The sequence below is a fragment of the Gallinula chloropus genome, assembly GCF_964237585.1.
Source record: "Gallinula chloropus genome assembly, chromosome: 11".
Lineage (NCBI taxonomy): Eukaryota > Metazoa > Chordata > Aves > Gruiformes > Rallidae > Gallinula > Gallinula chloropus.
This window is the reverse complement of record NC_140096.1, coordinates 9,880,576-9,896,097: the sequence shown is the minus strand read 5'-3', so window position 1 is coordinate 9,896,097 and position 15,522 is coordinate 9,880,576. Positions and strand designations below refer to the sequence as shown.

The following is a 15,522-nucleotide window of genomic DNA, read 5'->3' as shown; positions in this document are numbered from 1 at the left end:
GATTTTCTTTTTTATTTTTAAATTAAAATTTTCTTTCTGCTGGACAAGGTGAATCTTCCTGCCCTTAAAGCTCATCAGTTACTTGCTGTGTATCCAGATGTGTGATGTCATTTTGTCCCATAATCACCAGGTTGGAAAAGCCCTTTAAAGATCAAGTCCAACCATTCCCACCCTGTGCTAAACCAGATCCCTGAGCACCTCATCTCCCCGTCTGTTAAACACACCCAGGGGGGTGACTCAGTCCCCTCCCTGGGCAGCCTGTGCCACAGCCCCACAACTCTGCCAGAGAAGAGCTTTTCCCTCACATCTGAGCTGACCCTGTCATGCCACAACACGCAGCGCCCATGATCCCCTGCAACACAGCACCTGCTGCAACACCCCCCCAGAGCAAAGCCACACAATGCCACTACAAAGCCCCCCAACACCATGCAGCACCCACGGCTGCCAAGCCACGTGATGCCATGCTGCCTAGTGCTCACTGCTGCAGTGTGATGCAACCCCACACCATGCAATGCTGCCTCTGCAACGCCATGCAATGCACCATCCCACTGCAGCATCATGCCTGCTGCTGGAAAGCCACACAACACATCCCCACGCCATGCAATGCCCGCTGCTGGAAAGCCACACAACACATCCCCACGCCATGCAATGCCCGCTGCTGGAAAGCCACACAACACATCCCCACGCCATGCAATGCCCGCTGCTGGAAAGCCACACAACACATCCCCACGCCATGCAATGCCTGCAGATGCAAAGCCATGTGATGCCACACTGCTTAATGCTCACTGATGCAATGTGATGCAACACCATGCCGTGCAATGCCCACTGCTGCAATACCATGCAATGCACCATCCCACTGCAGCATCATGCCCACCGCTGTAAATCCATGCCTGCTGCTGGAAAGCTGTGTAACATGACCTCATCCCATGCGATTCCCATTGCTGCAAAGCTGTGCAACACATCCCCATGCCATGCAATGCTTGCAGCTGCCAAGCCATGCAATGCAACCCCATGTCATGCAATGCTTGCGGCTGCAAAGCCGTGCAGTGCCACACTGCTGCAGCGTGATGCTATCCCATGCCATGCAATGCCCGCTGCTGCAATGCCATGCAATGCACCATCCACTGCAGCATCATTCCTGCTGCTGGAACTCCATGCAACACATCCCCATGCCATGCAATGCTTGCAGCTGCCAAGCCATGCATTGCAACCCCATGCCATGCAATGCTTGCAGCTGCCAAGCCGTGTGCTGCAACCCCACCCCATGCAGCCCCCGCTGCTGCCACGCTGTGCAGCGCAAGACCTCACCAAGCAACCCCACGCTGCACCAGCACCCACTGACACAAAGCCACGCAGCACCATGCAATGCAACACCTCCTGCAGCATCATGCCCTCCACTGACATCCCACAGCCCTCTCAACACATTGAGGTCTTGGGAATGGATCTGAGCGAGAAGGGAGCGCCAGAAGCCGGCGCGCTCGGCTTCACACGGTATCGCTCCTTGCCACGCACAGGCAGGAGGCACGGCTAAATCGCTTGCAGATTTACGTCTCGTTCCGAGCTGCTGGCCCTGCTCCTGCCGTGAGAGCTGATCCTGAGGAAGCACAGAGACCACTGTGATGAGCTGCGGCCGCGGCACGGCTTCGGCACAGGGACGCCAGCACCCACCAGCCGATGGCATCGCTACAGCACTGGCATTGCATCAGAGTGGGTCCAGTGGAGGCCACAAAAATGATCTAAGGGCTGGAGCACCTCTCCTATGGAGACAGGCTGAGAGAGTTGGGCTTGTTCAGCCTGGAGAAGAGAAGGCTTCAGGGGGACTTTACAGCAGCCTTCCAGTGCCTGAAAGGTGCCTGTAGGAAAGCTGGGGAGGAACTGTTCCTGAGGGCATGGAGCGATGGGACGATGGGGGGTGGGTTTAAACTAGAAAACAGGAGATTCAGGCTGGATATTAGGAAAAAAATCTTCACTATGAGGGTGGTGGATCACTGGCACAGGTTGCCCAGAGAGGTGGTGGAGGCCCCATCCTTGAAGACACCCGAGGCCAGGCTTGATGGGGCTCTGAGCGACCTGCTCTAGTGAAGATGTCCCTGCTCACGGCCTTGGAAGGTCTCTTCCCACCCAACGCATTCTAGGATTCAGTGATTTAGTGCTTTGTACTCACACCAGAATTTTATTTGGGCTTATGGGAAGAGCTTGGTTTAACATCCACCATCTGGGAGCAATTACTGCTGTTACAGCAGCACTCAGGCCCAACTGGCATCAGCACCACCAGCCAGCACAGAAACCAGCCCACATCCCCCAGGGCTTAACGAGAGCCCACTCAACAACTGCAGCACGTTAAAGCCCAGGCAAGAAGAGCTTTATTCCCCTCTCCTCCAAAGACAGCAAAGCATCTTCAAACCAAATCTCACCCCAACTCCCTACAACAAACTCCCATGGATGAGATGCCACATCTTCAGAGGCAGCTCTGTGCTCTCACAGCCCCCCCAAAAAACCCCTCACCCTCTCTCACACGGGTTACCTTCTGCAGCCAGACACCTCCAGAAATAACCTCCTCTGCAAAGTGTTGAAAGATATTAAAATATAAAGCCATTAACAAATAATAAGGCTGGAATGAGGGCTTCGCGTGCACCGCAGCTCTCGGGGTTTGGCTTCCAGACAAGGAAAATAGATTGGATTAGGATGAGAGTGAGAAGCAGGATAGTGTGCAGTTTAATTAGCATTACAAGATACTACATGTGTATGGAGGAGCAGAGATGATTTATAGTGTTACACGATGAGAAAAACAATGCTAAAAGGTTAGAATAACACTGGCTTGATAAAGCACTGTGTACCATGGGGTCAAGGGGAAGATAGCTTTGGAATGGAACCCAAAGGTCTTAAAAACCTGGGGTTTGATGGTGTGCCAGTCAGCTCACCCCAAAATCGTGGGGAAAACCCCTGGAACTTTGCTCCTGTGCCACCCAGCACTTACTTGGTTGATAGGGCTCTTCACCACCAAGGAGTTCAGTAAAGGCAAATAAGGAGTCCCAAGTCGTGGCACACAGCCGCAGCGTTCAGTGGTATTTATCCTTCATGGAACAGGCAGGAAAACCAATAAAATATACAGAAAATACGCTGGGAAGCTGCAGGAGGGAAGAGGGGGCAGAGCCCATGGCAGCCGGGGAAGGAGCCCCCTGCTTGGTAGGCACCCACTGCCCAGCCTGCCAGGAGTGCTCCGCTTTGGCCAGGGATTTCTATGGCCCATGTGCTTTGTGGGCAGGATGCTGGGCTGACTTTGCCCTGATGTTACTTCTGCAGTATGCCTCCATTACTCCTGCACTACTCCTCCGTTACTCCTGCTTTCCTGTTAGCAACGAGGCATCAGCATCCCCCTGCTCCTCTGCGAGCCGAAGCCGCTCCTCCTCTCCTTCCCCAGCATCACCGAATCAGTTTCATCCTTCTCCCCTCTCCACTTTCAGCTGGGAAAACAACTCTTTCCAAAGATGTGTTCCCCAAACACATCCCGTATTTTCCAGCTGCCCCCTCTCTCCTAGACCAGATGTTTTACACCCTGGTCTCACCAGCCCTTTGCCCACAGCCAACTTGTGCCCAGACACCCCAGAGATGCAGCTATTTATCTTTTCTCCCCCTTTACTGAGAGTTTTCCCCTTTCCAAGGGAATTCCTATGCACCAGCTGGCTGGACACCTTGGGAGTGGTGACATTCCACCACATCCAGTGTGGTGCCATTTTCCTTTGAACAGGAGGGGTCGATGGGTTCATGCCAGATCTCTCCCAGAATGGCAGCAGCAGCATCTTTCCCATTTGATACCAGGCAATCCCACAGCAGCCCCCTCTCCCCTGCACAGCCCCCAAACCTCCCCCAGCCATGGGGATGTTATCTGCTCTGCCAAGGGATGTGAGCAAGGGTTACCAGAGCCCTGACTTTCTGTTAGCCAGGGAACACACTGTGATCTCCCTTTATTGCTTCCTTCGGCTCCAACCAAGCCTGCCAAGCATCACTTGAGGGAAAACACACCGGGAAGCGCATCCCAAAACATCATCCTCCTTCTGCTCCCCGAGGTTTCCATAATGAAATCCCAAAGCCTGAGCCCTGGATGGGTGTTTAAAGGTTTGTGCCCTGCAGCGATACCGCTTTCCAAGGAGGCTGATGCTGGAGAAACCTTCCCAACAAGACTCTCCACTCAAAGCCATAGGGCTCAGCTCTTCCCTGACCCACCTTGGGATGCAGGAACCACACAGATGCCATGGGGATGGATGCAGGCAGATGAGCTCGAGGCACACTCAGGGAGGAAGAAACCTCTGGAGCAGCTTTAAGGCCTTTTCAACTCTCTAACATCATGCTGTGCCAATCACACAAAGCCAACACCACGTCCATCTGTCCTCTACGACCAACAGCCCTTGCCCGCAGCCAGCTAAGAGTCCAACACGCCACGACCCTTCTCCAGGTGAAGCCACCCAAATAAGTCACCAAGAATTGATGCATTAAAACATCCAGACCAGAAACAGAGAAAAAACCCACATATTACTCGCCAAATTTTCTCCCACCTCCCCAAATCTTCTCCCACCTCCCCCTGGAGTAAAGCCAGTTACTCATCCTTTATTAAACACAACAAAAATCAGCGTGTACATCTCAGCATCAGGCTCTCACTGTATTTCTCCATCCACACCTACAAAGCCAAGCACCGCTGCGCCCCTGAAGCATTGTTCCTCTGGATTCCTCATCAAAAGGGTGAGGAGGACTTGAGAAAACTGATATAAATTAAAGCAGCTATGAGGGATGTTTAGTCTGGAGAAGAGGCTGAGGGAGCAGACCTTATCCCCACCTACAGTGACCTGACAGGAGGGTGCAGAGAGGTGAGTGATGGTCTCTTCAGCCAGGGGACAGGAGATGGGACAAGGGGAAACGGCCTCAAGCTGCCCCAGGGCAGGGTCAGCTCAGCTAGGAGGGAAAAGTTCTTCCCTGGCAGAGTTGTGGGGCTGTGGCACAGGCTGCCCAGGGAGGGGGCTGAGTCACCATCCCAGGATGTGTTTAACAGACGGGGAGATGAGGTGCTCAGGGATCTGGTTTAGCACAGGATGGGAATGGATGGACTTGATAGGCTTAAAGGTCTTTTCCAACATTGTGATTCTGTGACTGTGAGCACAGAGGGACCCTGACTGCTGCCCCGGGGGATGGAGGGATGTGGGTGGGAAAGGAGAGTTAAAATAAAAGTCGCTGAGAAATTACATCCCTCAGTGAGGAGACGAGAGGTGCAGACCTGGGAAGTGACACCTCGGCCGGCGATGTTGCCGGTTCACCAAATTCCTGCTCAGCACATTTTTTGGATGACTCGGCAGCCCCCCCCTCATCTTCCCCCCTCCTCCTTCTCCCCCCAACCCAGCCGCGAGCGCCTCCACAATGAGTTTGATCTGACATCTCTGATGAATATTTGATCCTATTCCAAGAAGCAGGCTTTGGCAGCTTCGGAGCCCGTCTCGGGACACTCACAGGGATATTTCACCCGCTGCTTGAGGATAAAACAAGTTTTGGCAGAAATGGGGCAGGATGGGGGTAAAAAAAACACAGAGGCAACGCTCTGTGATCCCCCAAGATCGAGAGGGGGCTTTTTTGGGACCACAAAACACCGTCTGGCTGGGGCATGTAATATTTTAATGAGCACTGAGTAGGGCCTTGCTGCCAGCTCTCCACCAGCAGGGTCATTAGTGAATCATAGAATGGCCTGAGTTGGAAGGGACTACAAGGGTCACAGAGCTCCAGCCCCCTGCCACAGGCAGGGACACCAAACTCCAGGCCTGGAGCTACACAAGGTTGCCCAGTGCCCCATCCAACCTGGCCTTGAACACCCCCAGGGAAGGGGCACCCACCCCCTCTCTGGGCAGCCTGTTCCAGCAAAGCGCCTACTGAACACTAACAAACACACAGGGCATCCATCAGGAGGGGTTATTCCCATTTTACAACCTCATTGAGGGCTGAAGGTACCAGGAGCATCGCTCCCCAAGTCAGCTGTCACATCTCAGATGAGGACAGCCCCAACAAACTCTTCATCCTGAAGTGATGCAACAGCTGGCAGGTTCTGGGATGATGATGTGACCTGCGGCGGCTCAAGCCCTGCCATGAAAAACTGCCCTGGTATCGTAAATGAGTTCCACATTGGGATACCCTGTGAGATAGGGAAGCGGGGCGTAATCGAGCTGCCAAATCTGACTCCTGCCATGAGGTCATTTCTGGCACACGGCCAGATGAGATCTCTGCCAAAATCGCGGTGCTGCTGACCATCACTCCCTGGCCTTTCCCCCCCAGCTCCTCTCCCTCCAGCCTCAGGTCAGGATGGGGGGGTGGGGAAAAGTGGGGAAAAAAATAAAAAAAAAGAGTGAGGAAAGGAATTTGGGTCAGTTTTTAAATCAGCTCACGCAGTCCCAATCCATGCAGTCGCTTTACTGAGAATACTCTGCATCGCTACACACCACAAAAGGACCATCTCAGGAGCCTTTATTGGGATGCCAGATGCCCCCAGTGCACCCCAACTCTAACCACTACCCCCCAGGCTCCTGGGAGAGACAGACAGATACCATCAATCTGATGCCCTGAAGTAATTATTCCACCACTTCTGCTTTATTTCTGTGAGCATCTGCCTCCTGACACGCGCACGTGCAGGATCCTACTTGGGATTTACCCACAGCACAGCTCGGCTGCTTGGGGTATGAGAGCAGCCAGGACCGCCCCCCACACCCCAATGGTTATAACACCCCATGTTCATTGCTTCAATCACCACAGGGATATGCTCACAGCATCCCAGGAGACAGGAGGTGGCTTTGGTCCCCTGAAAAAGTGAATGGAGGAGGAGGCGTGGAGCAGGAGAGCGGCGCTACCACAAGTGACGAACGCTAACGAACGTGCTGCTAACGAACACACAGCATGTCAGAAGGGATTATTCCCATCTTACAGCCTTGCTCAGGGCTGAAGGTACCAGAAGCATCGCTCCCAAGGTCCCCTGTTGCATCTTAGATGAGGACAGCCCCAACAAACTCTTCATCCTGAAGTGATGCAACACCCCACATCTCATTTTCATTCGGAAACCTTGGTGCCAGGAGCAAGCAGCGAGCTGTGCCCCCCACTCCCCCCCAGAGCTCCATGTTCAGCCAGCCAATACTACAAGGAAACTTCCTCTCACAACCAACGGCTTCAATACATCCAGAGGAATTTTTTACCTCATGCCCGATGGGCCAGATGGTAACAGAGAGAAATAATTAGTGTTACCTTAATCTGGAGTATGTCAGCTGTTAGTGAGCAACACCTGGATCTTCCTCAGCATCCAGGAGCTAATTACTGGAATTGACGAACACCTTGTGTATTCCCCCTGTACTTCACTACACGTAACTGGGGAGAAGGAAGGCTCCAAAGACTAAGAGAAGGGCTCCAAAGACTAAGCAGATCCAGCACGATAAGGCAAGAAGGTTGCCAGCCACACACTATTACGAGGTGACCCAAGCACGATGCTGAAGCTGCTCCAACTCGCTTTACACTGACGCCCCATCAGGACTGAAAAGGAGAGGGGGGCACACAAACTGTCCCTCCCCCTCCCCCCAAAGCGATGACCAGCTAGCACAGCTGCTCTCCCGGTTCAATGCTAACTGTGATTTCATTGTGGGAACCCAAATCCCCGCCTTGAAGGCTGGAGCCCGGCTTTCCCGGGAGCAGCCGAGGCCGGCGCAGAGGAAGGGCTGCCCGCTGCCAAGCGGGAGGAAGAGTTTCCAAACTCCCAGCTTTATCAAAGCTATTTTTGTCCTTCCTCTCCCCACAAGCCCCCTGGACACTGATAAGCAGCACGGCGAGGGCTGCCCAAGCGCCGGGGCAAGGTTTTGCATCTCCACTGCCCCTCCCCTTGACCTCCGGGACCCCCGGCGGGAACCCGGGTCCTGGCAAAACCACCCGGCACCTTTGGGGAACGGGCCATCCGCTTGCGAGGCTCCAAGGGGAGGAAACTCCTTCCTCCAGCTTATCCTGCTCGCAGCGAGGTTTCGTGCCTGGAAAAAATGATCTAAGTTTGGGAGCGGAGGCCCCAGCCCCGCTCCTGCTCTCCCAGAGGCTCTCGGGACGGGCGAGCCCCTCCGGGCACCGCGGCTCCCAGGGGCTCCGCACCCCAGCGCGGAAAAGGGGGAGCCAGAACCCAACCTGCCCCGCACGGCTGCCGGAGCGGGGCACGCCGAGCCATCCCCAAAAGGGCTGATGCTGCGTCTCGGTAGAAAGGCGGGGTGGAAGGGGGGGGAGGGGGGTTAGGTGGGTAAAAGGGGGGCAATAAAATCCCAGATAATCACAACCACCCCCCGAGGAGTGGGGCAAGCGCGGGGCTCCCCCGTAAAGCCAGGAGTGTGGGGGGGGGGGGGGTTGAGGGCTGCGCTGTGCAGATCCCCCCTAAGGGCTGCAAACCCTCCCCCCCCGCCCCGCCGCGGCTGCTGAGCCCCGGGCGCTGCACCCCCCGCCCCGCACAAGCCCCGCGGCCGGAGCGGAGCCGACCCGTCGGGGCCGTCAGAGCGACGGGAAAGCGGCGGCTGCAGGTGGAGCGCTGGCGGGCCCCCGGCCGCCCCTCGGAGCCCCCCCCGGAGCTCCGGCAACCCCCTTACGCTTTCCAGCCGCGGACAAGAGAACCAGGCGCCCCGCACGCTGAACACCGAGTGCGGGGCCGCTTCCCCGGGGCCGCGCAGCCGACGGGTGGGTTGGAGGGCTGCGGGAGGGGAGGGGGGGTCGGGGGTTGTTTTTAAAGCGCCTGCGGGAGCGGGACGGCCCGAAACCGCATCCGCGGGGAGGGATGGAGCCAGCCCCCGGGGGATGGAGGGGTGCGCGGGGCTGCGTGACAAGTGCGGTCCCGCCCGGCCGCGACCCCCAATTCCTCCTCCCCCCGCCCCAAACCCCCCCGCCCCGTTCCCCCGGCCCGGCACCCACCTGCTGGCGCCTCTCCGCGCCCTCGGCGGGCCGCTGCGGGCGGCCGGCGGCCGGCGAGCCCGGTGCTGCCGCCGTCCCGTCCCGCCGCGGCGGGGCGGCGGGCTGCGGGCCGCGGTCGCGGCGGAGCTCGGAGCGCAGCTCCAGGTAGCAGCCCAGCGTCAGGACGTGCAGCGCCAGCGACAAGGCGAAGAAACCCAGGAAGAGCCGCCAGCTCCCGCCGCCGCCGCAGGCACAGCCACCGCGGGCCGCCGCTGCTGCCTCCCCCCTGCGCTCCGCACCCATGGCCGGCGGTACGGAGCGGCGAGGCGCCGAGAGCCGCTACTGCTCCATGCTCGGCCGCGCCGCGCCGCGCAGAGCCGAGCCGTGCCGGGCCGCCGCGGGGCTGCGCGGCCGGGGCCGCCCCAGCGCCCCGCCAGGAGGCGGAGCCTGAGGGGGCGGGGCCCGGGCGGGGCGGGGCTGGGGGGCGGGGCTGAGGGGGCAGCGGCGAGGGGGGGGCAGCGGCGGGATGGTCCGGCCGCCGCCGGCTGCGCCCCGCGGGAGGAGAGGGAGGGAAGGAGGGATGGATGGTGGCTGCAGGGATCCGGGGTGGGGATTCAGGGATGGGGGGGATTCAGGGATGGGGAGATCACTGGGATGGATCCAGGGATGAAGGATTCAGGGATGGGGAGATCCAGGGATGGATCCAGGGATGGAGGATCCAGGGATGGATTCAGGGAGGGAGGATGGAGGGATAATGGATGGATGGAGGGATGAATTGAGGGAGGGAGGGAAGGAGGGAGGGATGGATGAGGGAGGGTTGAGAGAGGGAAGGACAGAGGGAGGGAGGATGGAGGAATAGATGGAGGAATGGAGAGAGGGAGGGGTGGGTGGATGGATGGATGGATGGATGGATGGATGGATGGATGGATGGATGGATGAAGGATGGAGAGTTGGAGGGAGTGAGGATGGAGAAAGGAGGGAGGGATGGATGGATGGAGGGATGGAAGGAGTGTGAGAGGGATGGAAGGAGTGTGAGAGGGATGGATGAGGGAGGGAGGGAGGGAGGGGGGGAGGGAGGGGGGGGGACGAGAGAGAGAAGGACAGAAGGAGGGAGGATGGAAGAATGGATGGATGGAGAGATACAGGGCGAGGGAGGGATGGATGAGTGAGGGAGGATGGAGGGATGGAGGGAGGGATGTCCACAGTCGCGGCAGAGGGATGTCACATGGGCAGTCACCGCCGCTCCTCTGGGCAGCCTTTATTTTGTAATCACGTTACACGCTGCTGGATGATGTGTCATGTCTTAGCACAGGGTGCTGAGAACTCCCAGGGGACAGGACATGTGTTGCAGGAGCAGAAGCCTATTGTGGGGCATGAAATGTCCAGGCGTAGCCCTGGGCTCAGGCAGTGACCGCGCTGCCCACCATACACTGCGTCTCCCACTCACAGGCATCAGCGCTGGGTTAGCCATAGCCCTGCTCCAGCCCCACACTCCTGGCTCCCACAGCCCCATCTTTGTTCTTTTCTTTAAGAAAACAGGGCAAAGAGTCACAAACAGGAGCAGAAAATCATCAGCAGGATGGGAGGTTGCTCAGCACAGCTCGTACCTACCTCGCTGGTGCTGGGAGCAGCTAGACAAGGGTGGGAACTGAGAGCTGAGGGGAAGGAAGGGCAGTTTGCTGCAGCCCCCTCGGGACAGTGAACACCTGAGAGTGCTGGGGCATTAGGCAAATTACCTCTTGAAATGGTTCATTGCCCCGGGAGAGCAGGGGGGGAGGTTGAGAGCAGATAACAAAGCCATGCAAAGCCCAGGCCGCAGCAGGCAGGCTCTGATTCCATAGGCACAGCTCGGAGGGTGGATCCAGCTGGGCACCGGGCACCCAGAATGTTTCTCTGAACATTTTGGGGCATCCTACAGCTTTTATTAAGGTTTCTGACTGCTGGAAACAAACCCAAGGTGGAAAGCAGCTCGGGCAGTGGTTAATCAGGAAGAAGCCAGGATTTTGAGAGGGGAACCTGACAAAAACAGGCTTGACCAGACCACGAACATGGGCACGTATCCCTCAGAGACCAAGGGCGAGGGAAAGATGCCCAGGGAGTCGCTGGCTGTTACTGGAACCAGAGTAACAGCACATCTGCAGACCATCCCAATGCAGCAGTGAGATAGAAAGAATAGCATGAGATCAGCCTGGTCATCTCCAACACAATAAGGAACACGCACAGAAAGTATAAATCAGGCCAGGCCCTTAATACCCAGCCTGAAAGAATAGCTGAGCGTGTGGGGACAAGAGCTGGAAGGAGCAGGAGGGCTGGAGAGGGGGGTAAGGAACCATCAATGAGCGTGTCAGGGAGCAGGGAGAGAGAAACCAGGTGGTTCTCCTCGGCTGGGGGAGCACTGGGGCTGGGATGGAAGCGAGCTGAGGGGCTGGGGTTGGTTCAGTGGGAAGTTGGAGCTTTAATGGAACCTCAAGCTTCTGTTGGGTGACCATGAGCGCTGGCCCCAGGTATGGCTGAGGGAGGGAAGGAGGGGTAGTGATAGAGACACTCAGGCTGACAAAGGTGATGTTTCAGCCAAAAGGTTAGGGGTTGTCATGGGGATCCTGTGAGGAGAACTTGAAAGGCTGGGTGAGGCTGAGAAAAACACTGGGGAAGTGCTATGGAGGCCATACAGCTTGGTTAACACCCCCCAAAACACTGCAAGGAGTCACAGAATTATAGAATAGTCTGGGTTGGAAGGGACCCCAAGGATCACAGAGCTCCAACCCCCCTGCCACAGGCAGGGCCACCAACCTCCAGCCTGGATCTACACAAGGTTGCCCAGGGCCCCATCCAACCTGGCCTTGAACACCCCCAGGGGTGGGGCACCCACCCCCTCTCTGGGCAGCCTGTTCCAGCCCCTCACCACTCTCTCTGTAAAGAACTTCCCCCCAATATCTCCTCTCACCCTTCCCTCCTTCAGCTTCACTCCATCCCCCTTGTCCTGCCAGTCTCTGCCCTTTAACAAGCCGATTCCCCTCCTGTTTCTCTGCTCCCTTCAGGGACTGGGAAGCTGCAATGAGGTCCCCCCACAGCCTTCTCTACTCCAGGCTGAACCAGCCCAGCTCCCTCAGCCTCTCTCCATAGGGGAGGTGTTCCAGCCCTCAAAGTCGAGGGGCGGCTGCTGAGGGTGCCCATGTCAGCCCCATCTGACCCCTCCATGGTGACCAGCAAAGCTGGCAGCTGCTTTATCCCACTTACTCCACGATGCTTTGACATTCCCACTGCTGAGCAGTTCCCTCCCCTACAAGGGCCAGCAGCACCCCAGCGAGCAAGGCAGCAACTCCTCACACAAGCATCCTGCCCCCCCAACACACCCTCACCCCCAGAACAGTTCACTGATCGTTTCCAGTCAAGGAAGCAACACATGGAAAGGAGCTCAGCACAAGCCTCTGCAGGTTCCATTACCAGACAGGGGTTTACTGAGGAGGGATGAAGGAGTTCCTGCATGGTGCTCACATCACACCGGCTGCCAGGGAGCTGGGATGCAGCACTGGCCATTATCTCAGAGGGATGGAGAGGTGCCTGGAGGAAATGGGATGCAGCTTGGGGAAAAGGAAAGGAAAAGGGGGAAAAGGAAAGGAAAAAGGGGAAAAGGAAAGGAAAAAGGGGAAAAAGGAAAGGAAAAGGGGAAAAATACTAAAGCCCCGGAGTCTCCAGGCGAGGCAGGAGGAGGATGCAGGGAGGATGCAGGGGTGGCTAGGTGGCACTGCTGAGGAGCACTGAGAGGACCAGACAATGCAGAGATGGAGCGCAACAAGTGCCACCGGGTCTCCGGGAAGGGTGGGAGGGTGGTGACACCAAGACTGTCCCCGAGCACATCCCGAGGCTCGGGAGCTGTGAGTGTTCGATGCTGCCGGAGGTCCCCTTGCCCACAGGAGCTGCGGGTCTCGGAGCTGCGCCGGCTGTGATGTGCTGTTCTGTGGCCAGCGTGTCCCGTGGTGGCTGGGGACCTGCCCTGGAGCCCGCTGGTCATGGACCAGGTCCCTTGTGGGTCTGTGTTCCCTCCCCTCCATCATCCTGGAACAGGGAGGGGCTGAGTCACCCCCCTGGGTGTGTTTAACAGGCGGGGAGATGAAGTGCTCAGGGAGCTGGGTCAGCACAGGACAGGGACGGTTGGACTCGATCTCAAAGGGCTTTTCCAACCTGGGGATCTTGGGATTCTGTGATCCCATGGAGAGTCTGGCACGAGGCCAGGCTCTCCAGGAAAAAGCCTTCCCTGTCCTGGAAGAGATTGCCTGGGAATCTGCAGGGTCTTTCTTCATCCCTCAGCGTTTCCCAGATGACAGCTGTAAGGAATACCAGAGTTAATCCTGCCTTTGGGAGGGAGGATGGACCAGATGACCTCTTCATATCCCCCCTACCCTTATTTTCCTGCAGTTGGGTTTGTTTTTATTTCTTTAAGTCCTGTTTAATAGTCACAAAATTCTACGAGCAGTTCTGTTTCCATTTAAGACAGAAATGTTTCCCTAATATTCGTGAAGAAAAAATAACCCAGGAGCATTACCCACTGCCAACCCCAACAGCTCCAGAACAAGGCCCAATTACAGCAGACCACCCCCCCTGTACAAGATTCTGCCATTACTTTTGGACCATTTACAGTTATCTGGACACTCAGGGATGTCACTGCTCTTCCAGACCAGGATCTGAATTATTAAAACCAATCATACACCCAGCTGCTTGCACTCACTGCAGCCCAGTTCTGCTCTCAGGGGTAATTTATGTTACTTTGCAGATGAATTTTGGGGGTGAGCTATGCCCCCAAACCCTTTGGGTCACGTGTGTTCATGGGGTCTTAAGCCCAGGCTGTGGTTATTAACATTACCCATTGGCAAGGGGAGAGAGGGCTGTTTCTGCTCAGATCTCCCTGGGGCCACCTGCCAACCCCCTCCCCCTCAGCCAGGTGCTCCTGCCTCCTCGAGCAGGTCACCGTGCAGCACCCCACAAACCCCACCTGATGAGAGAATTAACAGAGGTTCCACTGACCCACAAGACATCCTCACACATCACCCATGTGGCACCGGTCCAGCCCCAGGAACAGAGGGGATGCGCCGCTTCTCCTTTCACTTCCCTCCTCCTAAGCATTGCTGGGAGCTTCAGGCTTTGGTGGGAGCATGCAGAGGGGAGCCCCCCACCCTCCCCCCAACATTTCCTTTCTGAGCCCCCCTCCTCTGCCCAACCCAACCTGCTCCCTTCATCTCACAAGGTTCTCCCATCCTCGTGATGCTGGACCTCATCAGCTGCTTGAGGAAGCACCTCAAAGGCTTCCAGTGCCTTCCACATCCCATCCTCACTGCTCCCGGGAGATGAGGGCCAGGAGAGGACAGAGCCAGGGGACAGGCAAGCCTTGAACCCACAGCAGCTGGGGAAACCAACCAGATCCGTAATGGCTTTGGATGGGCTGATGGAAGGCAGGATCTGCAGCAGGGAAATAAAGGCAGCTCTCTTTCCCCAGAAAAGAAACACTGTTCCTTTCACAGAGATTCCCCCACACACAAATTTTCCCTCTTTATATCCACTAGGCTTTGTGGGGTCCAGCTGCCCCCTACTTTCCTGTGGGCACTTGGAGAGGAATCAAGGAAAAAAAACATAAAAACATCCCCAAAATAACACACATGGTGTGATGGAGCCCTCAGGGAGGGCAGGATGGAGCTGAAGAGCAGGATGACCCATGTCTCAATGCTGGGGCTCTTTGCCCCTCACCTCCATCCTTGTTTCCTCCACTTGTTTTTTTCCCAGCATCACAGTGCAACTGGAGCCTCCTCATCCAGCAGGATTTAAGCAAAGGAGAACCTATAAGCATCCTTGTCGCTGGGGAAGATCTCCCTTTCTTTTGGGATGGGTAAAATCCTCTCAGCATAACACAGGGCACTTAGGGATGCCAATCCCTATGCATGTTCCACAGATCAGCCTCTCTTAGAGGATGCTGTAAACAGGGTCTTTGCCTGTCCCCCATTTACATTTTGGCAGCAGCTGTAATACTCACAACAGCAGCAACAGAATAGGTTTTAACGCCCCTGTGAGCTAAAAGCTTTGGAATTCAGGGCTTTCCTTTGAGGAAAAGTTGCAGGAAAGCCATCTCTTTTACTTATGTTAATGCAATAAAGCCTCCTGAAGTCACAGATCTGTTTGGGAGTCCCTAGGACAGAGGATCCTGATGTCATCCGCATCCGAAAATCTCTGGATGGAGCCAGGAAAGGGGCATCCCAGGAACATGTTCCTGTTCAGCTATGTTCCTGTGATGCCCCTTTCCTGGCTCCATCCAGAGATTTTATTTCTCCCCTCTCTCAGGCCATCACTACCCATCTCCCATCACCTCTCTCACCTTACTCTGTGAGTGCTATTTCAACCATCACCCATCCAGCCGCTCATCCCTCAGATGCCACCAGCATCATCCTGCTCCCCTGCTTGGCAAAAGGCTTTGATGGGATCTGCAGGACAGAGGACAGGAGAAAACACCCAATATCCCAGCATCAGCTGAGCACCTGCTGTATTTTAAGCCTGAATGATGTTTTTCCCCTTGCTCAGTGGCGTTTACAGAGTGTGGGAAGGACAACA

The 15,522-nt window shown here is 56.4% G+C and overlaps 1 protein-coding gene across 1 annotated transcript in view; it reads right to left on the bottom strand.

Moving 5' to 3' along the window:
- EDA (ectodysplasin A) overlaps positions 1 to 9,231 on the bottom strand; it is a gene marked incomplete at its 5' end in the record, with an annotated part of 76,989 nt that extends 67,758 nt beyond the window's left edge. Inside the window, one exon of the mRNA XM_084269210.1 lies at positions 8,950 to 9,231. Within this exon, the coding sequence (XP_084125336.1) occupies positions 8,950 to 9,231 (282 nt within the window). The remainder of the gene's footprint in view (positions 1 to 8,949) is intronic.
- Positions 9,232 to 15,522: the final 6,291 nt, after the last annotated feature.